This window comes from Rissa tridactyla, chromosome 1, assembly GCF_028500815.1.
Source record: "Rissa tridactyla isolate bRisTri1 chromosome 1, bRisTri1.patW.cur.20221130, whole genome shotgun sequence".
Taxonomy (NCBI): domain Eukaryota; kingdom Metazoa; phylum Chordata; class Aves; order Charadriiformes; family Laridae; genus Rissa; species Rissa tridactyla.
Genome location: NC_071466.1, coordinates 82305481 through 82329595, shown reverse-complemented (window position 1 = coordinate 82329595; position 24115 = coordinate 82305481). Strand labels below are relative to the sequence as shown.

The window sequence follows — 24115 nt, the reverse complement described above, 5'->3', positions numbered from 1 at the left end:
ATTCTACTTTTACCAACTCAGAACATAGGGCCAGTACCAAGTAAACTGGGATCCTGGATATAAATCCTTTGTCAATGTTTCTCACCTTCCCCATCATTTCTGCACTAACAGAACATTTTCCATTAGTGAAGAGAACTTCTACTACTTAAAATCAAAGAGTGGAATCAAGACTACAAAAATAAAACAGACCCTAAACAGACCCTAAATTTAGGTTTCAATTTCAATTTTTTTTCTTTTTAAGGAAAGATGAAGCTTTCCTTCTAAAAGGAAAAGTCCTGTAAAGACATTATTTTCCGATATGAAAACATAGAGGTGGAAGTAATACTAAGGCAGAACCACACTGAGGCTTGTGCAGCTCAGTTTATATACGTAATTACCCTAATGAAATTCTAAAACATCAGAGGCTTGCATGCAAATTTCCATTTACAGCCAATATAAAAACTATTTAGATAATCCCTCTTTACTTAATAAGTGTCTGACAGAACTATTTCAAGTAGCTAAGAAAAAAGATACGAAACCCATGTGCTTTGTGCCTGTGCTGCCAAAAACGACTTTGGCTGAGATGATATAACTCTACAAAATCATTTGTTAACATAATGTTATTTATTTCCTTGTTTTGCTTAACTGCAATGTTTAATTTGTACCTGCATATGTTTGCACTTTTATTATGCTCAAGACCAAGATTTCAAAGAAACACAGGTTTGTGCAAGAAATATTGGTCTGAGTTCATCAGACTGAAATACTCAGTGCAACATTCCTAAAGCAACACCATGCAAAAAGCCAATTTTCCCATTGCATCTGTAAGCTGAAGTTGTGAGGAAAGACAGGAAACTTACCCGATTCCTGGAGATAGCGATACACCAAGAAATTCACTTCGTCACTGGTTATGCTCATCTTAGCCCAACCTCAATATAATGAGGTTTACGAGAAGTGTGATCCACGCTCTGTTCAAAGGGAAAGAAAAGAACAGGTTTTGTTTTATCTTGATTTAGTATGAAATTTATTATCAAAATAGAGGTGGGAATTGTTAAGATGTTTAAAGGTCTCATATAGTTATTAGAGCTGTTACATCCCAATGTTAGGCACTCATTACATGTTGTAAACCAAGTATTCAAGCGGTACTGTACCTTTTATTATAATTCAAATGTGGTATTTAACATATATGAGAGAGTCAGAGGGAGCATTTTAAAAACTTGGAAGCCTTTGCAAATGTCAACTCTTTTACTTCTGTGGCTTTACTACAGGTCCTTCAGACACTCCTTTTTACTGTGTGAGCATTTTCTTTTCAGAACTTCTGTCAATTATGGTCACGTATAACACACCAAATCATAACCTTTTTGCAGCCCCAAATTTGTAATCTTGTTTTCTGTCCAGTAGTTCATACACTGAAAAGACAGATTCTTTTCATACAAAACATGTTACTCAGAGAACTTAAATAAATTTCCCATAAAATAGAAACAAGTCAAAATTTAAGATGAGATTACAAATTTTATTACTGGGGGGGAGGGAGAGAGAGGGAAAAAAAAAAAAGAGAGAACACCATATACCTTGTGCCAACAAGGAATACAAATATCTTGGCATTATATAAAGTTACAATGTTATAATGTCTCTGTGGATGAATGGTGAGCAAGAATTAAACTTCAATTATTCACGTAAGCAATCATAACCTTTAGGATGACAGTTTTACATTACTATTTTGGGCATATAGTCTGATAATACAAACATTGGTTTTTAAATGATAAATTTGTTTTGAACATTTTCCATTAAATCCTGATGATTCATTTCTGTTTGGGAATCTGCCTTAAGTAGTTTGGTTTGAAAAGCTGTAAGTACTTCTCAGACATAAACTTTGTCAGCCACACCATACCTACAACTAATCATGTAACGATTTGGACGCAGAAGCACACACTATGCTCTTGTCGCGTATTACAAATGAAAGACCGTAGGCGTGTGCTGTTTGTTTCAATTTCCCGTATGTCTCTTCTTGGCAAGCGGAAAGGTCTTTGTTCATCGAAAACCTCTTCAGTAATTCCTGTTGCCTAAAGTAGCACCTGCTACTGCAGGCAATGCTGATCAACTACAAGTTTCCCCTGCTGATGATTTAAACCAGCAGGTCACTCATGACCGTAACAGATGTCTCTGCATATTTATGTAAATGGAGGTCTTTCAAATCCTGGTAAGCCTTTTATTCTCCTGGGCTGCTATATTTCATCAATGGCTCGGATGCAGGTTTTCCATAAGAAACCATGGCTTGCTAATTTGGGAGACATCTTCCTCAAGTATTCCAGTCTTTATTACTACAGTTTTTCACTTCACAGAGAACAAGAAGAAACATAATATTGAAAATCGTGCAGTCTCGGTGGGAAAAATTTCATCCACTTTGGAAAGGATGATCACTTTCTGCTAAGATTCTGGATGAGGACAACACCAGCTGTATCCAACATCCAGTTCTGTCACACATGCCACGTATCGCCCTGGGAAGTCGTTTGGTCTCGTTTGTCCTCAACCCCTCATCTGTAAAATGGGCTCAAATTTCTCTGCCACTGGATCAGGAGACTGGAAGTGCTGGTAACCGTTAAGGGCTTTAGTTACCAAGATTGGCAACTGCAGGCAGTGAAAGCACTACTTTCAGTATAACTTTATATGTCCTTCTTCCAGATAAACAGACTTGTTTCTGAATAATTAATAAATTCCTGTGCCCCTTTTTGCACAATCATCACCATACAATGAAGAACAAGACAGACATTCACGGCAACAGTTAAGGCCATTTTCATCCCTGTCTGAGTACTTAAAATAAACCCGTATTGCTGCTATCGCCATGATAACAATAAATCAAGAAACTTTGATAGTTGTGGGTTTAAAAAAAACACCCGACATAACATTCTAAAAGCATTTTAAAAATAGCAGTTTCAGTATTTGGTGGTAGGAAAGTTGGTAAAGCTGAAACCTCTTACAAAAATTCAGTTTCAGCAATGACGTACTTTGTGGTAAAATGAACTTTATTAAATAAAAAAAAAAAATCAAGAAACTACAAATGCTGTTTCTGGATGCATCCTGCTAATTTAAGACAATAACATGATATTTCCCACATACTGAGGGTTGCTTTGGGAAAGGGAAGGGAAGGGAAAGGAGGAGTGTTGTTTTTTGTTTGTTTTTCTAAAGAAGACTTTTCTTAAATGAATTAAAACCAGAGAAAATCAGCCTGACTGCAAAATAAATAGTCTGACAGCCCCAGAAAAACCTCCCCAGCAGCTACCTTTGTATCAGAACCCCAAGCACACCGAGTGGCTGGATTTACAATGCATTTTCCCTGAAGTCAGTCAACAGGAATTACTTTGACATATGTGTCGGATCATATCTTTATACACATTGTTACCATGACATAAATAACCAGATGATCCCCACTCATACATTTAAGGTTTCTTCCCTCCCACAGATGCCAGTGCAGCAATCAGATACACAACGGTAAAGCTTTCACCCGTCCAAACTATACACAGATCTTGGCTTTGACCCAGAGAAATCTATTCATTAGAAATTTGGCTGAGCTATGAAAGACCATACTCAATTTCATTAACGCTCTTCTTGATTTCCTTCTTCTCCACAGATAAACACCTCAAATAAAAGAGATTACAGAAGACATGCTGGGGAGGAGAGGAACGTACTTATCTTTTGTGTATCTCCAAGTCTGATTCATAAAGGACAAACAACTAGCCTCCCCCTCAATAAAATTTATTTTAATGCAGAAATGCATACTTTGTAGAAAATCACAGAAACCTTTAGTTAGCATTGTGATAGATTTATTTCTGCTAACTGATGGTCTCCTTTTGTTACTGGAGATGGGTATTACCTAGATTAATAGTTTTTTTAAAGAAATAAATTATAGCTTATAAACAATACTGATGTGCCTTTGGAGACATTTCACATTTAAACCAGCAACAGCATCTTAATTCTTCACAATGTCAAGAGGATTTACTAAAAGCATTCAAACATGTGCTTGAGCTTTCTTTACTTGCAACACTTTTTCCTGTACCCAATTACACATAACAGAAAGTTCTATTTACTTCAATCTTCCCTTAAGAATTTGGGTTGTGATCCTGCAGATATTTGAGAACGTTCAAACATATGAGCAGAGCGCACTAAGCCTTCCCAAAGTACGTTGGAATCTAAACATTCAACCCTCCCCAGGTGGATGGGTTGTCAAGATCACGCAAAATTAAATTTAACACTCATTTTAAATAAACACTTGGCTCTCAGTTCTGCTGGGATAGGCTAGCAGAAATGCTTCCCATACAGAGGTAAAAAGCTGGGTTATTAGCTCAGATACGCTACCGTTGTGCTTGTAGGGCTGCTTAGCTTTTGCTGAACTAAGTTGTTCAGCTGGAGTTGAGCTTGCCTCCAGCAAAGCTAACCCTGCAGTACCTCCCGTGTGCTCTGGGCAACCAGGACAGCTTATTTCCTGGAGTACACCACCAGACCTGATTTGGCTCTGTGCACCGACATACCAGAGGATGTTCTCAAATTAAACCTTCCTGACGCACTGGGAATCTGGCTAATGGGCCATGCAAGTAACTCTGGAGAAGGCAGCCTCCCGTCTAGCTATGGTTCAGCACAGCGCTAGTCAGGTTGACCAAGAACAGTTTATTTACATGCCATCCCCTTACTCAAGGATTGTTCTTCGCTCTTATTCCGGCTTATTTTAGCACTGTTGCCATAAATAAGGCAGATCTGGCTGAAGAATCAAGGGAAAGTACATTTTCCAACTTTGAAATAGCATCTAAAGGCACAGCTCCTCTGCCTCTCTTCTAAATCATGCTCACAGGGTCCTCCAGGGCTGTGTCCTGACCTCCAGGCTAACCCCATGGCAGGGGACGGCTGAGGCTATTTCAGGAAAGGAATTTACATTTGCTACTTGAAGCAGCATTGCCATCCACAGGGACTGTGAGTTACCAGTCCAATCTTCCCCTCAGGAAGGCGGAAACAGGCCAGACATTTAGGGAAAACACCTAAACTAAACCTGAAACTTAAATAGGAAGCCGGGCACTTCCCATTTCTGCATCCAGCCCTGCTGACAGAAATTCATCAGCTGGCTAGGCTGGCCCTCGTCTTACCCCCTGAAGAAAGCTGGAAGCTCCAGTCTGCTTTACCTGAGTGCTGAGCAGTTGTCAGCATCTTGGGAGGACTTTTTGAGGGTCATTATTGTTAAATAAACACCCTCCCCCTCAAAAATAACCCCAAACCCACAAATTTTAATTTATCTCCTGGAGGGGTTGCACCATTTACCTACTTATTTGACAAGGCTAGGCAAAAATGTCTTCTCGCAACCAAAGTTTTAATGACAACAAGATTGTCATTAAAATGATGAGGGGTGAAGAGAAATTGTGTATTTGTTTTGGGGAAAAAAAAAGGAATAAATGAGAGGTTTCACAAAAATGAAGACATTCCATAAAGTTCAAATATTTAATGTTACCAAATTGATGCCCTGCCGCACGCAACTTGAGGTCACGTACTTATGCTCCCATTTTCTCCTCCAAGATGGCTCCATGCACCAAGCTGCGTCTCTCAGGACCCACTACAGTGTCCCCAACACAGAGAAGAGAATGCGAACATAAGAACTAAAATAGACTTGAGGAAGGCACCGTGACAGCATAGCTACATCACTGTTTTGCATATGCTCTGTAGTTTAATGAAAAACAACATTTCCCAAAGCTAGAAGCTACTTCTCACAAAACGAGTCACTTAGTCAATCTCAGTATTTTCTGTTGAAAAACACTTTCATCAGAAGCTTTCAACGAGCCCTACATTTCTGTATTTCTAGGCTGTGTCTTACCATAGAGCCAGAACAGAGTGAGCAGCCAGCAGCTCTTCCCCAAAGGCTAACGAGCTCTGCTTGGCCCACACCATTGCATTCCTCAGTCTTGGCTTTTAGCGCAGCTGCCTCTTCTTGAGGAGGAATTCCAGTATGCTTCTTTCCCAAAATGCCAAAACTGAACTTTTGTAGAGGAAAAGAGCACGCTCGGACCCCTCTCCCCTTGCAGTCTCTCCTGCCATTTCACGAAGCTAAAGAGTAAAACATCTCTTCTTTACAAGCATCCTGACAAAGGAATGAGACCATTGCATTCCTCCTGATTACAAGGTACGGAATATGCAGGATGGCTGTTTCCAAACTCCACCTTTGCCAGTCACACAAAATAACAGCTATCCTTGTTGAAAATGCAGCTTGTGCACGCATGACTTCTAGAGTCCTCCTTCTAAGGCTTGAACTTGACACCTTGCTCTAAAACAACCAAACCTAAAATACGAACAGTTGCTCCTTCTAGAGATCATACACTTAAGAAAGCAAATCAAGATATGCTCACAGTAAGAGCTGTACCGTATCTCCCTGGCTTTTCTTAGCAGGCAAATGGTTAACTACCCTCATTCTCTAAATGATCAGCATATGTCAACCGAACTATTTAATAACAAAACCGAGACAACTGAAACCTCTCAGAGTTACTGTCCTAGCCTCTTTACAGATGCTCACAGATGTCTTTGCGTCACTTACACTGTTAATATTTTGAGGTTTTCTTCACAAACACAGTAACAAATTTGTTGTTTTGGGAAAATGGAAGCTGAGATTCAGCAGAAGAGAGCAATCTCCTTTGAGAATGGTTATTGTGCTGTACAGTATGTGCTGTCTCACTTAAAGCTCTGTCACTAACATTTATAGCAGCTCAATAAGGACAGGGACCTCAAAGAGAAAAAGCAACAGGCTTGTCAGAAAACTTGCACTACCAAATGTTAAGGCGGTCTCTTCTTTTGGTTTTGGTTTTAAGTCTATTTATTTACACTGACCTTCTGCTGATTTTTAAAAGGCCACACTAAACCAAAACAAAGCCAGGGAGCCTCAGCTCACCCCCATTCTCACTGCTGCCTGTAAGGCCACAGTTTGACGAAAAGAAGTAACAACTGCATCTGTATCCGAGCTCTTCAGGAAAAATGGCACAGATATAAAAAAGGTCTAGCTTGGATCCTGACAAGTTAGGGTATCTCATACAAATAATCACTGAACTCAGCCTTATCAGCATTCAAAATCTGGTGCCAACTGAAGAAAGAGGAAGCAGAAGGAATGACAACTATAGACATGTGGCAGTGGTCAATGGACCTGCAATTCTGTCTTGAAGAGGTCACTCTTGGATGAATCAAATGCTCTGTAGGTAAATCTGACAAAAATGGAGTTTTTATTTAAATAAAATAAAAACTTTGTTCAGGAAGAAGGTCAGTTTACCAAGCAGTACCTCTAAAAACATGCTTTTGGACAGATGAATCTCTCTTTTTTTAAAGCATAACTGTGGCTACTGTATTTATCCTTTTAAAAATCTGCAATAAATTATCAAAATGGTTGTCCTTCCTGGAAAAAATGTTAACAAAATAATACATCATCCAGTAAAATATCAAAACATTTAAAAAAATAAAACAAACCTAATATAAAAATATTAATAAAAATAACTTGGCCAACTAAACACTTTGGTGGACATCATTGCAGAAAGTTCTATTTCTGCATGAATACTACTTTTCTTTAAATTATAAATTACATTTCAAACTGAAAAGCCATTTGGAAACAAACCCACATCTATTTATCTAAAAAAAAAGGGCAACAAAAGATACTCCAGCAATTTCTAAGGGCTATTCAAACATTTTTCAACTAATCTACAATTTCCAGTGCAAAATAACTAATTGTCAATAAAAGACAAGTGTTTCATCACTACATTCCCAGCATATTCTACTTCTTCTATCAAAAGATGTAGAACTGTGCATCAGCTCTTTCATTTTTATAATCTCTTAGTTTGATCAGGTTATTTTTCAGTTCTCAGCTGGTTTACTTAATTACATCAGCCCCCAGCATTTCACTTCTAAGAGTTCAAGTGGATCTTTTCCAACTCCCTTTGCTGAAGAGTGAAGAGTGTATTGATCTTTCCTTTTTGGCACTTTGCTAAGGGAAAAAAAAAAAGCAAACAAAACCAATCGCTCTTCTTAATTAGTGCAATTGTGTTATACCTCTTTTATAGCTTAGTTCTAAGGAGAGGCAACTTCAATTAATTTTTTTCTTTTTTTTAAATAAACAAAAATAATGTTTACACTAATATATTGTATGGAAAGCCCCAGGAAGCCAAAAATACGATTGATGGGAGAGTAATGGTTGACGGTAGTTATCAAGCTTACAAATGAAAATGAAATCAATTGTTTTAAAATAAAAAAGGAAGGAATTACAGAAGCTTGAGAAATCAAAACATACAATTTGATTTAGTTTGAGAATCAAGATACCTCATCACTCTTGGAACAACTGAAGTCAACTGGGAATGCTGCCATTAAACAGAACCAGAATTTTCTTCCTTACATGAGCACAAAATGGCAATTAGGACAAACTGGGGGACAATAGCATGTGTCCACTCATTTCAAACCAATTAGGCCAAAATACATGATCGTCTGATTGTGCAGTTACTTCTCTGTGCGTGCGTGCATTTCCATGTACGTAATGCAACAAGAAATGTGTTTTAAATCTTACGAGTAGTGCTACATGCTAAAAAAAGCTAAGAAAGATTGCAACTTTAAAAAGATGGCACAATTACTCTATCGATATTTGCTTTTCTTGATTTTTGGCAAGAGGAACAGCATATTAACGCTGCCTCAAATTTCACTTTTTGCTTAATTTACCTGGATTTTTACTAAAACCTCAACAAAACCAAAAGAAACAAACATTAGCATTTACATTTTTCATCCGTGTTTCACATTCACAGAGTAGTGAGGTGAAATGAACATCATGGGATGAATTCCTACCAGAACTGGTTGTACCTGTTTCATTTTCTTCCTGCGACCACAGACATGAGTAAAGTAACACAGCTGAACTTTTAGAATTAACATTCCCCCAAATATTTAGAATAAAGCACAGTTTCTTTTTCACCTGTGGACAATTTCTCTGACACCTAGCAGTAAAGATCCACTAAAACATCAACGCGAGGTATCTGAGTCCCAAGCTTGCCCGTAAAAATGGACATAGGCAGACACCCAACTGCGATGAGACAGGCCAAGGTCCAGTAGATAAAACATTTGCCTTTGAGGTGAAACTATGCGGCTGGGACAGAAAAGAAGCTTCCAGAATCCTCCGTAAGGCCCTGAGCCACCCACTGCATGGGCCGCAGGATTAGCAGGCATGATGTCCATTTCAAATGACATAGCAAGGAACACAAGAGCAATGGGCCTGGAAGGACAGGTGAGAAACAGCCTGAAGGCCTTGCCTGAAAGATGGAATATCTGAACAAGGATTTTTTTATTATTTCCTGCAACTTCGCTGTTTAAAACGGTGCAACTTTGGTAGTAGGGGCCAAAATCCTGACTTTTCCCAACACATCTGAGTGCTTTAATTAGACTGCAGAATCAGGTTGTGACTTGCTTGTACGCCTTACTTTTGAAGAGAGAGATAAGGATAAAACATCCACGCGTGGCTTTTACCATGTTCCTTACATAAACTACTTCCTATACCACCCTGAGGGTGAACCCTCATTTTAAAAACCACACTACTATCACCTTACTGGTTGCAATGGTATTTGTGCCAGCTACAGTGGTAGGTAACTCCACTACCCAACACGTTATGGACAGGCATGGCAGGCATGTCGCACAAATACTGTGAGACCAGCGAGGTGACCGGCAGGAAGCATGAAGGGGTTTGAGGTCTTTTCAAACCCATAATCTAATACTTTGTTCCTTTGTCCCAGAGCTGTGGGGCGCAGGAAATGCTCTCCAGGCAAGGGGCAGCAACACAAACACAGCACCCATGCCATGCAGAAGGACCTGTTTGTCCACATACCTGTAGATTTCTGTGTTACTTCTCTCCCACAAGGCCCAGATATTCAGTAAAACCTGCATTTCAATTACATGTGCATTTGGACTTCATGTTATTTTTTAGGACGGCATGACACAGGTGCAGTTAGAGAAAGATAAAATGTGAAATCCATTCTGGTACTGCTGTCTCATGACAACACCTATAACTTGTGTGACAAAACCAACCCTTGGACTTAGCAAAGGTCTACGTATAATGATGATACAAAACAACAGGAATCTGCTCTGGGCTAAAAAACTACATTTTTTAAGCTGTGCAGACTGGCCCCATGCAGCCAGCAGTGGACACGAGAAGCACCAGCGTTGCTCACCACGCACGGGAAGAGGACAGGCACATCCCTGTTCCCTCACAAGTTGGAGCAGCATGGCTTCCCAGTGAGCAAGAGTCATGCTAAGGATCTGTGAAGGTCTGGAGACCAGCCGGGCGCCGCAGCAGCCCAGCTAGTTCATGTTTGGATGGCCTCAGGCAAAGGGAATGTGCAGCGACGTCATTAAGGGGGTGGGTTTTTATTAGTTTCTGCTAATAAGCTTAGCAGATGTTACTGGGAACAGTTTGATGTTATTTTTCCATCATTTATGACTTTATTTTTAATTTTTCCCTCAGAGCAAGCAAAGGCAGTAGATCTTACCACATATTTCAACCTTAACTTGTTTTCCCTGTAGTATTGTTAAAAGTGTAGCTGAGGATTTTCTTTATTTTTATTATTATTATTATTATTGTACAAAGGGAAAAAGTATTTTTCCCATTTGCCTATAATTCCAAAATAGTTGAATGGATTACACTGTGTGTTAAGGAGGAAAAAATACTCTTCAGACTCACAACATGGAAAATTTCACCCCCGAAAATGAGTATTTTGTAAATTTTAGAATATGTGAAAACAAAGAATTATAATGGAAACTATTTCAAACTTTTATTATGGCAGATCCTATTATAAACTAATTATAAATATATTAACTATGGCTATAAATACTTAATGTTTTGTCTGGAATAATCCTAAGAGAATGTCAATGTTAAATCCTGTAAGGACAAAGATTATATAGGATAGCACAACGTAACAACAGAAAAATAAATACACAAATTCAGGGTATTTCACTGCTTTGTGTTTCTACCTTCAACATTTAGCTCTTAGCCATATAGAGGGGAACAATCCCTTCCCTTGACTGACTGGCTGCACTCCCACTCACACAACACAGACTATTTGTTTTTTCTAGTTCATACAAAAAGAAATTACACTAGTGTTATAAAGACGTAAAATCTCCATATGGCTTTAAAATGAACATCAGTATCGGCGTTAATTGAAAGGAAGTAATTTTTCCAAATTCGAACAGTCTCCCTCATTGTCCTCTTTACTATTTTTATTTGGAAAATACGTGCAGGAAGGTAGATGGGGTAACACTCCATACTGTCATGCCTACTGAATCTTCTAAGGATACTGTAACCAAGCGAGTATTTTAGTCATCCAGCTCCTGGAACATAATTCTCAAAGGCTAGTTAGCTATGAAATTCCCTCTACAAGGAATGGGGAAAGTTATGTGCCTGTTTCAAAGATTTATGTGTTTTCCTGCAGCCATGGATTAGACACTTGTCTGAGACTGGGATTCATTGCTTCAAATTTCCCCTCCAAATCTAGGCTCCAATTTATATCTTTGGCTGTAGAGAACTGACTCAGTATTTTTATTTAAAAAAAAATAGGAGAAAGGTGGCAGTGAAAGTGGTATAAGAGATTTAAGAGACTGAAGATTAAAGTATTCACTTAAGAATTAGCAAGTTCAAACTTGCATTTTCCAGCTCCCAGGAGAGCACACTTCACACCTGGTTACAGGTTGCTGAAACAAAAACTCTGTAGAGCAAAGAATGTGATACTTGGAAGCCAGAAGGACGGGGGAAAGAAACAGAGATCTGTAACCCCAATTAATGATCCCTTGCTACTGCAGGTATCTTGCAGCTGAATCATGAACCACATATGTTACAATTTTTTCAACGTCAATGAAAAATATGCATAGTAAGTATGAGCATTTGTGTATTGTTTACTCAAAGATGAATTGTCATTATTTTTTTCACCCTTCACCACTATTTTTTACATATGTTTTACATTTTCTTATTAACAGAAGATAATTTTGGTCTCTTCTTATTTCTACAGAAATTCAAGAGTCTTTGTAGTATTACGCAAGGAGCAGACATCAACACCTATATTTAAGTATGACACATTATAAGCTTATATTATCACTTATAATTTGACCCCATTTTAACTATTTGGACTGTAAAGCTCCACGGTGAGTGTTTGCCTCAGGCGAAATTCTTTCTGGAAGGCATAAGCAAAAATAGTTCAGTTGTTTCAGAGTGAAGGTGGGGAAAACACAGTTTTGCAGATATTTATACAGCTGTTTCGGTGAGAATCTCTAGTGCTTCCACACTTTGGAGCAGGTACTTGACATTTGGCAGAGAGGTTGCTCTCATGGCAAAGTACCTTTTCTGTCACAGTGAAAATCCACACAAATTTGACTAAAATAAAACTTCCTGAAAATACTACTTGTGTATGCTCTGCACAGGTTTGTTAGAGGGCTACAACTGAATTATCAAAATATTTTCCTTGCATTAACTTTACTTCACTCTCAGGTGATAGGAGCTCAGAGCCTTTTACACAAGGGCAAGCAGACGCGTGCCGATGCAGCAAAAAGGGAAAGGGATGGGACAGGGAAAGGCTGATGGACCACTGGGTTGGTTTCACTTATGCAAGCAGCTATGCTCATCCACTCTCTCCAGAAAGCAGAGAATACTCTTTCTTCCCAACAGGCATTTCAGAGGAAAAACAATTACAGTCAAAATATAACACTGATTTTGAAATCTCTCTGTAGTCCTTCATACTATTTTTTTATCAGTAGTTTATTCCTGCACATTTAGACCATGTGATACTTAATGCCCTGTAGCTGTATTTATTAACAATCTTATTTTTATTATTTTTACAAGTTAATGATTTTCCCCCAAGCATTCATTTATAAGGCTTGACTAGTTCATGCAATTATTAAAAAATATTTTTAAAAGTATCATATTTTTCAACATAAAGAGATGATTTTTTTTCCTCTCCCACTTGTTTTTTCTCATTTAAGAAGCTTAAATAGCCTATTTGTGTGTTTATAAGGAACCATATTTAAATTTGGTCAAATTTAATTTGAAAATTACAGACATTTTCAGCTCTTAGTAAATATTTAACCAACTCCTTTGAACATCAGAAATGCATACAAACACACACTGTTCAATGCACGCTCATTCTTGGGGATTGGATACAAAGACAGAAAAGCAACAAAACTTTTTCTTATCAATGCCACTTTTAAAATGTTGGCGTTTAAGGAGGTACATTTTTAAGTCTTTTTGGCTGTCACTGAGCAATATTTTGGTACTATAAACTAGACAAAACGTGATCAAATATAATGCGTCAGTGAAGAGCCATCACATAGATTTTTATTCACTACCAACTTGTACAGAGCTGCTCTGGAGCTGGAGAAAAGAAATATTCTAAACCATACTGTCTCCAAAGGAAGGAAAGATTTACTCATAAGACTTTCACAATGATGCAAAAAATTATTCCTTTCTCTCCTTTATTAACAGATGTCTGAAAATTTAACCTGATGTCTAAGAATGCTTACAACCCCCCAGGTCCAAAACATTTTTTCTACCACAAAATGGATGATTCCCCTTCCCATCAAAGCTTGGAAGGAAGCTTAAAGAGAGGAAAACAACTGACCAATTTTGTATTTCATACTAATGCATCACTGTTACCCGATACAATAATATTGTTTTGTTCTCTTTAAAAGGAAAAAAATACTATCAAAGATATTTTGTAAAGAAATTTTACTTTTTAGCTGCTATACTTACGTCCAGACCTGTGTGCAAATCTGCCACAATTTCTAACATTTGTAAAGCATTCTGTAAGAAATGTAGTCACTAAGATGCAATGGCTATCTATTAATACTAAATGAAAACCTTGAAATTGTTTTACTTTATCTGAGCTAACCAGTGAGAGAATAACAGCACGTCTCAATACATTAATTCTTATAATCACTTTTCTAAATAAATACTCTGTTGCAGCAGCTTTATTTTAAAATTGAGGCAATTGGTTTATCTACAGTGAAATGCACAACTTTTATTTAAAATTTTTTATAAGGATCTTTTTTGATTACTTTTATTAAAATTTTTTGCTCATAGTAATTTAAAACCAAGTTACTACGATGCCTGTGAGGTGAAGCTGAAGCTGTAAATCATTTACACATGATGTCTATAATCACCAATCCATAGGACACAGAACCATATAACACACAAATTACCACAGAGACATAGCACCTCACCAAGTCACCTTAAAATGGATGATTGTTAAAACAAAAATTGCAAAGGCAACTAAGAGAGATGGCCTCTCCTGCCACCAGTTGCTAGAGCAGTCAGTCACCTTTTCTTCTGCAAAGGCAAACTCATTCCCCGAACTTCTCTCTGGAACAAGCCAGCTGAGCCAGAGAAGAGGAATCATGAACTTTCACATATTGCAAGGTCTGAGCAGAGTTTGAACCACAGGGCTTAAATTCAGGAGACTGGTAGCAGATTGCGTGGTGAGAGAGCTGATGAGTAGGACCACATGCATATATCACGGAACCATAGAATACCAGGTTGGGAGGGACCTCAAGGATCATCTGGTCCAAACTTTCTTGGCAAAACCACAGCCTAGACAAGATGGCCCAGCACCCTGTCCAGATGAATCTTGGAAGGGTCCAATGATGGGAAATCTGCTGCTTCCCTCGGGAGATTATTCCAATGGCTGATTGCTCTCATTGTGAAAAGTATTCCTCTTGCGTCCAACTGAAATCTCCCCAGGAGTAACTGGTACCCACCACCCCTCATCTTTTCCATGTCACTCCTTGTAAAAAGGGCGTCTCCATCTTCTTTGTAGCCACCCTTTAAATACTGAAACATATTATCTGAAGACGTGGAAGAAAAGCTTCAATGGAAGGGCAACAACACACACACAGTGAAGAAGAAGGAGGCTGCCAAGTTCTGGGAAGCAGCCGAGTGAGAGCCATGATGGGCAAGAGTGCTAGCTGAAGCGAAGCTGCATTCTGAGAGCAAAGAAATGGTTTCCTTTTAATTCCTGCTGTTTAATTTCACACTCTAATGGCGTTTAGGAAACACCATTTACTTTGATTACAGGTGAGGCTGTAAAACAGAAAAGTTGCACAACTACTTCTCCCTCAAGTCTATATTCCAAAGATTTCACAACTCCTGAAACACCTACACCACATGCTCCACTGAAATCACTCAATGGTGGTGAAAAATCCTGGAAAACCCCCAACCTTAATTTCCCTCTCCCCACAAGATCACACATGAAAAAAGACTTGTATTCAGCAAGTGGAATAAATGGGTTTCATACTAGTGAAATTGGCGCCTGTAACTATACCTCTAAAGTAAAATGGCATTTTCATCATTTCAAGAAATCATAGAATCACAGAATCATAGAATGGTTCGGGTTGGAAGAGACCTTAAAGATCACCTAGTTCCAACCCCCCTGCCCTGGGCAGGGACACCTCCCACCAGACCAGACTGCTCAAAGCCCCATCCAGCCTGGCCTTGAACACTTCCAGGGATGGGGCATCCACAACCTCCCTGGGCAACCTGTTCCAGTGCCTCACCACCCTCGCAGGAAAGAATTTCTTCCAAATATGTAAATCTACGCTCTTTTAGTTTAAAACTGTTATCCCTTGTCCTATCACTACACTCCCTGATAAAGAGTCCCTCCCCATCTCTCCTGTAGGCCCCCTTTAGGTACTGGAAGGCTGCTATAACGTCTCCTCGGAGCCTTCTCTTCTCCCGGCTGAACAACCCCAACTCTCTCAGCCTGTATTCATAGGAGAGGTGCTCCATTCCTCTCATCATCTTCGTGGTTCCTCCTCTGGACTCGCTACAACAAATAACCCATATTCTTTAGGTATAAGCAGGATACTCCCTCACGCCACTTTCAGAAGTAAGGGATTACATACAGAAGAACGGAAAACTATATTGTAAGTAGATATTCCCAAGACAGGATCGGAAATATTACTAATATTAGACGTGAATACACTATTCTGAAGGCTGTGTCTTCATACAGATATAAGTTCAAACTATTTGCATGAAGAAAAAACACACTCTTGCACCTCTGGAAAAACAGGAAAGAAGTTCCTCATGGTACCGATTAGATATCCCCTATGTTCTTCTTCCACATTTGAAAGAAGTGTATCATTCCTCTTTATACAACTAGAATATAAAAAAGCACACAGGAGACCAAAGTGTGAGAATACATCTCTAATCTTGTGTTAATTCAGAAACCAAACTCCTTTTAAAGTCCAAACTCCCCATCTGTTCCTATTTCCCATCTATCAGCTGAAATTTTGGCTGAATCTGGGGTAAGCTAACTGGCTGACCATGGCTTGAGTGTCCATGGCAGGGAACAGTTTACAGACAAAATTTGCTACTGCAGGCACACAACGGCGTGGACCTGTTGAATCTCCAATTTCAGCTCAAATTCAGCCACAAGTGTGAAAGATAACACAGATGTAGTTAGCTTTCATTCAATGTGGCACATCAGACTTTCTTACCTGCACTACTCTTCTGGTAGGTAATATAAATAAGAGGCAGAATGAGCCATTAGAGGATTCACTATTTAACAGAATAGCATCCAGGTCCTTCACATGAATATAAAATGGCAGTTTTGAAGTCACAAATGTATTGAGATAATTAGATGCTCAGTGTTAAACAAACCAGATCAGGGAGGCGGTCTACAATTATTCTCTTAATAGCATCTCTTAGGCTTCCTGACAGCATCTAAAGCAATGCCTGGACTGCCTGACGTGGCTGGAGAACCTCAATAGTGTTATCTAGCATATACATTAACAATAAAAACTGGGAGACAGACTTGTCACAGGTTACAGTGTTCAGGTTAAGATCTTCAACAGAAGTCATTCAGGTACAATACCTCATTAAAATTGTGCTCAAAAGCTGCTAGTGTGTCACAGAAACGTTTGTTAGAAAACTAGTCATTAATATCTCTATTTTTTCTCCTGCATGGAGTCTGCAACTGAGTTTCACTGCTTATGGCTATTTCTGTTGGTTTAGAATCATTCTTTCTAGACTGGGCTTTTAAAAAAAAAAAAAAAAAAGAAAAAAAGAGTTACCTAGATTTAAGTTGTATGTCCTGCACGCCTGTAGGTCAATTAAAAAAATTCAGTCTTGCTTTATAAACCACCTTCACACGAGATCATAACAGAAATCATTTAAAAGATGGATGAATACAGTTGACTGGCACGTGGCAGAATGTGGTAACTTGTATGCCAAATTTGATATAACTTAATTTGAAAACTTTAAAAACTAGAAGTTTAAAAACTTTCTTTAAATTCTATAGATGTGAGTTAAGTTTACTATCGCTTTCAACCTGTTTCAGAAATACCAAACCTGAAATCTTAAAATATTAAGAAGAATCTTAACATTTCCATTGCCTGCACTGGAACACTTCAGTTCACACAGACTCCTTCAAGGCATTCAAAAACTGTGTGGTCCAAAGTCTCCTTGTGGATTTCATTCCATGAGATACCAGGCCATTCCCAAGGATGAAAAGGAGCTTGGTTATTTCCCAACAAGCTTGACATTGTTTTGCCATTTCCTGAATGAGCATATCAGTCCTTGGCCACCACACAAATCATCTACTCAGGACAGGCTATTTTCACAGTTCCCAGATGGTCTTTATGTACTTTCATGCATGACATGAACTTCACAGGATACAAACACTCTGGCGACCTTGGTACATGTGAAAACTGTTCTCTCCAAGCAAAGAAAGGTAGGAGCTGTGTCGTGCACACGGGTACATCTATTCATAGTTATGTCATGCACTTCAGCTAGCACTGCATCATTTTATTTTCACAATGTACTTTAGCATTTGTCATTGGCAGGAGTTCAATTGGTGTCATGGAAAATATACTGTCTGCAGTTTCAATTCGTTCTAGTTACCTGCTGCTTCCAAAGGGAAATCTGACGAACCATTTGCATTCAGAAGTCGATTGGTACTTTTGACCCCAGCTCCATATTTTGACAGCAAACACTCAGCAATATTACCCATTTCTGAAATTATATTGGAGATACTATTGATATTCAGTATTGCTGAATAAACTCTTCCAAAAGATTCCCTTGAGGCTGTCTTCACATAGTCTTGGAACTAGTAAGAAAAAAAGTCCAGATGCAAATATTTTGACCTCACCATTACTAAAACTATATGACTGAAGCATAACAACCAACTACCTCTAGGAGACCCAACAGACAACTTGCCACAAATTACATTCCTTTCTGGGGATAATCAGTTATCCATATAGTTTGCTGCTTAACAAATTCGGTAATTTACCGCCTATACAGCGATTCATGTAAATGGATATAAATGGTGATAGTCCATGCAATAAACCAACAATTTTAATGTGTCCAATATGCTTACAGCCTCTGAAGGCTCCTTCCACACTACTGAGACCCTAAAAGCATAGCAAAGCTATGCTCTGGAGAGCAAAGCTAGTTCTGGAGACCACAGAGAAGGTGAAGCCTATTGTACAAAAGCAGAGATGGCTGATTATTTGCCCAAAAATAGTTACAGCAGAAGAATTTGAAGTGTCCCTGGTGTTTCAACTGCCCTTTTTGGCTCATTACTTTGTAGCTCCGGGCCATAACCGAAACCAAACTACACGTCAATGAAGGGTACTGACACATGACAGAGAAGGCTTGCGGACTTGGATTTGCAACTAAGACAGCATATAACAACTTTTGTGTGACAGCTATTCCAGGCACTTGCTAGACTGGTCTTCCTATTCAGGTCCAGTTCTGGGCACGTCAACTTAAAGAAAGGCTGTTGATGATGATGATAATGAATGGCATGTTGGTTTCAAATAGGTTTATATATAGAAGATGAGAAGCATTTCATGTAGCTGCAAATATAATGACAAAGTGACAGTATGCATAAGGCCACAGGACACACAACATAAAGGACACAATAAGCCTTTTTCCTCACACTTGGAACAACTTCATAATTTTAGCACAGTGTTACAGCAAAATTCACCAAAGAACTTTGTTTTCTCTCTCCATTAAGGTCTTCTGGGAAAACTCTGCTCTGGGTGCCTGAAGTTCAAACTACACCTTCTAATACTGAAGTCCTTCATCTGTACTTTGACAGAGAATTGATATTTTCCTTCTTTGCGTTCAAAACTCTATACAGTTTTAAAAGCAAGTCTGGTACTCAATACAGTCACAAAGAGATTAATCTCTCTGACCTCAAAACTAAGGAAAATGAATGCCTGTGAACAAAATAAACAAGAAATGCCTCTCTCAGATAGCTGAGTTGTGCCTGTAAAGATGGCAATAGACTATTATTGGAACTGTAGCCACATTTTTGTTTGGTTGGCTTAGCTAGAGACAAGGGATAAAGAGAGAATGAAGTATGTGCCCCAGATATGTGCTCTAGACATTCCCAACTTGCAGCATGGCAGGAGACATGAGTCTCACTCCAGAGTTTTGCTCTTTCTCCTGAGCTCTTACCTGCTTTGGACTTCTAGAAGTCTGCAGGTGAGGACCCTGGTGTGCAGCCCCGGCAGGGCCCCCCCAATCCCAGTTCGCTACCTGCGAGAGCAGGCTGTGCTAGAGCTACACCTGCCCTGTGCTCAGGACTAGGTGCTGTGACAAGCCTCTGGTCCATAGCAGCAGGGGATCCAGCATCCCAGGTCCCCTGGTCCCACCCCTCAGCTGGTATGTCTGAGCTACCTTCATTAGATGCTACCTTAATATGAACAGCAACAACTGATAAAAACGTACGGATTAAAGAAAGGAAGTCTGGCTCTGAAGTCTGGCTCCATCACAGATTTGTTTTCTGACCTTGATTTACACCTGAAAGCGCGTGTTTTGTCAGCTGCAGTCAGCGAGAGGTAAGGTGGCTTTGGTAGGCGAATGACAAAATGGAGGTATCATCTGGCAGCAGCAGAGACTCCTGCCATGGCACTCTCCACTGCAGCACCAGTCCTGCCGCTGGAAATGTCTCTGCACAAGTGTGAATGCGATGCAGAGGCAGCAATGCAGGTGGAAGTTGTATCTTTCAATTAAAACAAAAAATTGTGTGATATATTAAGAGGCCTATGCACACACTGAACTATTTTTCTTTACTAAAGAGAAAAATCCCTTTTAGAAAGAATTTCACTAGCCTTTTACAATGTCTCCTTAGCTATCAGCTTAAATAACATAATTTGACCACCCTTACGAGTGAGTCGGATGGTAAATGGAGTTCATGGTAAATCCAGAGATTAATTAGAAATTGTTAGCCTGTTTATATTAGCTTAAAAACATGTGTTAAAAAGACACATATTTGTTTTCATATCCAGCACAATCCCCTTCGCCTTAAAAGCTCAGAACTATCCCAAAATTTAGTAACAGCCACCTGCATCCATAGAGAAAAACAGTATTACCCAGGGATTAAATCCTTTGCCACAAAATCTTATGTTTTGTCTTGTATAATCCCTAAGCCATTTTTTGGGCCAGAGAAAGAAAAACACCTATAGTACTAAAAATCACTCCGTTTATTTGGAACCACAACGTGCTTGTGAATAAAATCATCATTTGAACACTGAAATTAAGACAAAATATTTCAAGCTTGCTTCATATTGCCCTAATAAAGTATGTTTTATAATTCAAAATAATGGGAGAAACTAAGCAGTTTAGGCTGAAGACTGATTCCCCAAGATTACATTTGTTTCTCAATTCTAACTCCCCAACCTTGGGAAATACAACTTCATCTTTTCCTTTCAGCCCACTGTAAGTGGGCTTTATAATAGTTCACCCAGGATTCATCCACCTCATCAGTGTTCAGTGGTAATTAGCTGGGCAAAATTTATAGAAAAAAATCAAACAAAACCCAAGATGATAATGCATACCTTATCCAAGGACATAAACCTCCACATATCTTCATTTTAAAAATTCCCTTCAAGATACACCATCATCACAATAATAAAAAAAACCCCAACCCTGACTTTGAATTCAAGGTTGATTGAATTTCATCACACTCCCAACCTTCCAGCTTCCTGTTAATTCAAATTATTAATTGGCAGATACCCAGAAAAAGCAGGGGAGGGGAAATCTAATTTGTGCATGTACTTAGACAACTAAAAACTCCCTTTACAATTGCTTATCTCCATACTCCCTCTGTTCATCTTCCAAAAAGCCACAAAATAAAAGCAGAGGCACTTTCTTAGTGGAAGAGAATGAAGTGCTAAAAGTATAACCCATTTTTCAGCAACTGCAGAAACACACACCCTTGCCTTTTTTGCTCCCCTTGTTTTCATCACTGGTATTAGTAGTTATTTTTTAACCCCTGCACAATACGGCAAGTCCCTCTGACAGGAGATGCAAAGGCAACGCCTCTTTCCCAAAGAACTTGCAGTTAAAGCTCTCCACTAAACCCACCAGAGTTATTAAAGTAAAGGACGAGACTTTATGGCTCTCAAGTGAAGTAGGGGCATGACAGTGATCCTGCGGTACTTACAGAACCTCATCGCTTGCAGCTGTAAGGGAGGCACAGTTTACAAGGAAGAAGAGGAGGGATGCTGGGGTCTACATGTAAGTGCGCAAAAAAATGGATCTCTCCACTTTCGCAGCTCGCTCTTTCTTACATCACCTCCCACAATTATTTTTGTCTTTTGTCGTTTCTTTGTTATGCTTTTAGAATTTCCCTATTTCCCCTCAGGGTTTGGGGTATTCGGAACGAAGGTTATCTTTACGCTAGAGTGGCTGAAACCTTGTAGTGTTCTATTTCCAAGACACAGTTGACTAAACTTGGCAACATTTACAGTATCTGCTGAAATCAACACCTGACTTCCTCTATACCAAGTAGCATTAATTAGATAACTGACAAAAAAAAGAAAGAAGATGATCACTCTCATCTGTCTTGTTTTGATATCAGTCACTTTTTAGTGCTACCAGTAAAAGAGTGAATGGTTAAATCTGGAAATATTTGTAGCATAAAAAATATGTGAAAATTCAAACTCAATTGTGCCAGGTTATGTAGGCAGTAGAAGGGCTGGAGCTAAAAGTAGTCCATAGAATCATAGGAATCATTTAGGTTGGACAAGACCTTTAAGACCACTGAGTCCAACTGTACAATAACTTATCCACATGCACTGCAATCTGTTCCTTATTCAAACCCCTATGAACGCCTGATGGCCAAAAGCAGAAATCCTGGGGTGTTCTGGCTGCCACTGGCGGGTGACCCCAGGAGGCTGCAGGCCACTTATGGAAAGGGAGAACTCCACCGTGGGGAGCTCAGTCACGGTTGGGCAGGTTGAATACAGCACCGTGGCCCCTCTGGCGAGGTTTTGTGCTTCTTCCTGTATGGCCTGCAAAGCCATTGGAACAAATGGCATTACGGATTTGGGATTTTATGTTGCTTTTCATGATACTATTCCCATAGCCAATGGGAATAAAATTGACTTTGGGAAACCAAAAGTCAATCTGCAGAATTTTTTTTGTTGCACATCACTGCTAATAAGAAGACGTCTCAAAGTGAAATTAGCTCAGATCTAGGGTCAATACTCCAATACCTCTTTTTGCAGTGTTGTTGCCATAGATTGATATACAGCTGTATCTGACCAAAACTTATTCAACCATTCGGCTGTTGCACAAGGAGGGTAAGTTACACCTGACCGTCTTTCATCAGTATGGACTCTGGCTAATAGTCAAACATGCAGTAAACACTCGTTACCATGTGCAACAGCACCGTTCTCAGTATTTGGTGAAGATATTCGTATATGAAAGACATCTGAGCTACAAGCTACACGGTTACTTTCCGGAATCTGCATGCAAATTAGAAGGCATAGTTTAGCCTTTAACATAATCAAATACCCTTTAAACATGAGGGGACTAAGTTTATTTCAGTAGGTTCAACACTCAATTCCAACATTCCAAAAGATGGTGCACCATTAAGCACAGCACACAGAAACTCATTTTTCAATTGCTTCCCCCTCCCAAATCTTTACGCATTTGGAAATACTTCAACTGTTCTGCCAGTTCCAAGGGGAAAATTTTCAGTTGTCGTTTAACCTGACTTGGAAAAAAGATGCACCCTGTCATCCCTTCCTCAAGCCCTGGGGTGCTGCAAAATCCAGTCACATCTGCACTGCACACAGTAAGTAACCACATCTTGTTTTTAAGTCTTGACCACATCCTTTTACCTCCATTTCAGCTTGGTGGGCCTAATTTAAGTAGTGGTTTACTCATTAGATGAAAAAGCATTAAAACTGGCTGCAAAACCAATCAGGAATCGAGTCCCAGTGGCTATTTTGCCTTCAATGGGGTGATTTCCTTAGCTGCCAGATCAAAGGTATTGCAGATGGCACACACACAAACAGCAGAATTCAAACTTGAGGATTATAGACAATCAAATGCCGCTGATGAGCAAACCAAAACTAATAATTATAGGTTTTATAAAATGCATTGAAGTAAGGGGTTCATAAGAATTCTACTGATAGCCCAGTTCCTTTTTGCCCCCAGGTCTGTTTACTTAACATTTACTGTACCGATTGGGTAAAATACAAATGGGGATGGGGGGAGCATACCATTGACTGGTTTTATTCCTATACTGGACCGAAAAGCCTATTAATTATGTGAGATTACACACCATCCACAAGGAAATCACTGTTGTTTTCAACTGTTAAATTGAAACTACTAGCGGAAAAAAGTCACTGTGCTTTCAAAGCAATGACCAAATAATTTCATATATATTGCCTATGATCCAGAAGGAAAGGAGGTAATTTCAAAGGGCAAAATGTTAATTTTTATGTGCTATATTAGTTAAATACTCTACATGGTAATGAAAAGCTCTTCTGCATTGTTCAAAACAAAACTAAGAGCGGCTGAATTAATAGTATTAATATTACTATTAATATTACAGACACAGTATACAATACACAGTATACAATAACTTGTCATTGGTTTTAGGGGTTTTTATGCCCTAAAAAATGCATCAGATAGGCTCAGGTAACACAAAATACAACAGTAGGAAAATGTGATCACAGATGCATGAATTTATCTGTTTTATCAGTTCAGTTCTAGTTTAAAGCAGTTTAAATGAGCTTTGATAATGAAAGGCGACAGGACCAGATCAAATGGTGCAAGTGATTTGATTAGCTCCATGCTAACCATCACGGGAAGATTTAA

General features: G+C 39.0%; 1 protein-coding gene across 5 annotated transcripts in view; it reads right to left on the bottom strand.

Moving 5' to 3' along the window:
• TBL1X (transducin beta like 1 X-linked) overlaps positions 1-24115 on the bottom strand; it is a 201529-nt gene that overhangs the window by 54983 nt on the left and 122431 nt on the right. For all 5 annotated transcript variants that reach the window (XM_054211006.1, XM_054211034.1, XM_054211024.1 and 2 more), the window contains one exon: positions 837-944. In XM_054211006.1, coding sequence (XP_054066981.1) covers positions 837-894 — 58 coding nt within the window. In that variant the 5' untranslated portion in view covers positions 895-944. The remainder of the gene's footprint in view (positions 1-836; positions 945-24115) is intronic.